Genomic DNA, 1,460 nt, shown 5'->3' with positions numbered 1-1,460 from the left:
TCAAACATTTGTCTTGTGTATTGTCTGGCAATTAGTCACTCACACAGCTTGCAGCAGTTATGCCAAGCTTACATACTGTACCCATTTCTTCTTGGCATTTGTGATCAGGCTTACTAGTCTATTTGGCAGCTACTTGAGAAGTCCTTTTTAGTACAGTGGCTTGAGAGGATACGTTGACTAGCACATCTGTTCGAAAAATCAGGCTCGAAATTGTGTAGTAGAGGATGCATTGCAGCTTTTTTTTTCTTTCTTTTGTTGCTCAGCTTATTTTAGAAGGGTGAGCCTCACCTTGACTTCGTCCACGTTACGGGAGTCTATACAGGCATTTGGATTGCATATGGGTGTCTCTGTGCAAGCAGACCAAACATGTACTGATCAATTTAACACAAGTGTGGAAAATCACTCAAAAGATGCAAGTATGCCTCTAATACTTCCGGTTTTTAAATCAGGTTTGGATTCTCTTTGTAAGTGTGCATTATCAGAAGTTCTTTTTTCAGTGGATGGTTGTGTTGTGGTTCAGTTGCAATATTCAGACATGGATCACAAGAAGGATGAGACCTGGGTTCAAATACTTGGAGGTAGTAGTGGCTATCTTAGTGCTCTCAATAGTGATGCTACCCCTAGTATCAAAAACCCAAAAACTGTCCTCACAATTCTAAACATGCAGCAACATTTCTGTGCAGTTGACAGAGAAGTGCCTGGAAGAAATCAGAAACTTCAGGTTTAACACAAGAAACTTTTGGGTAGAACAAGCTTTTGGTAGTGAGAGCAGCATCTTGGGCTGACCAACTTGCAGTGTTTGAGAGACAGATTTGATGTGAGTAAGCCTAGTTTGCAGAGATTAAATCAAGTGAGCACCAAGGTTTTTCAGTCCAAACTCAGATATTGATTGAGATGCATAGCAGATGGTGTGGCTCTGGATGCTGGACCAATCTAGATTTTCCTTCAACCATTTTCTACCATCCGATCTTCTTGACTCAATTTAGTAATGGCAATTGAACCACTTGACTATTAGAATGAATAGATTGACAACAGTATAAATACCATACACATATGCATGAAAAACAAATTACACGGCATGAAATTAAGGACACCACATTGGGGCTGGAACGGGCCAACCCCCCATGTAATCTTTATTTTACAAAGGAGTGTTATACAATGTACAACAAGAGGGTGCTCTGCAGGGCCACCAGATATCCAAGGTACAAATTACAAGATGAAATAAGACATCTTCCAAGTTCCTATCCACGGTTCATTGAGGCCATGGAAACCCAACCTTGGGAAGTGCTCAAAAAATCATCTTCCATGTGGTAACTCCCAAACCCAGGTTCCTGTTCTAGAGCACGCTCACTCTTACTAACCCTTTTCGGTAATGTGGTTGCAAGTCTTCAGTGTTGGTGTAGAATCTCGTGACTGAAAGGAAATTTGAACGCCACGCGATGCGCGAGAACTCCGGTAAG

General features: G+C 41.4%; 1 protein-coding gene across 2 annotated transcripts; it reads left to right on the top strand.

The window, feature by feature from the left end:
- Positions 1-298: 298 nt before the first annotated feature.
- On the top strand, positions 299-1,246 carry LOC147612228 (uncharacterized). 2 transcript variants are annotated; one of them, XM_086784117.1, is made up of 2 exons: positions 299-416; positions 521-1,246. In XM_086784117.1, the coding sequence occupies exons 1-2, from the start codon at positions 411-413 to the stop codon at positions 725-727; spliced, it is 213 nt and encodes a 70-aa protein (XP_086640243.1). In that variant the 5' UTR covers positions 299-410; the 3' UTR covers positions 728-1,246. The 2 variants fall into 2 exon arrangements, with proteins under 2 accessions (XP_086640243.1, XP_086640242.1); XM_086784116.1 differs by having other exon boundaries at positions 316-416; positions 498-1,246.
- Positions 1,247-1,460: the final 214 nt, after the last annotated feature.

This window comes from Cibotium barometz, chromosome 46, assembly GCF_041138505.1.
Source record: "Cibotium barometz isolate CiBa-2024 chromosome 46, ASM4113850v1, whole genome shotgun sequence".
NCBI lineage: Eukaryota > Viridiplantae > Streptophyta > Polypodiopsida > Cyatheales > Cibotiaceae > Cibotium > Cibotium barometz.
Note: the sequence above shows the minus strand (reverse complement) of the source record. Positions and strands in the feature narration are given on the sequence as shown.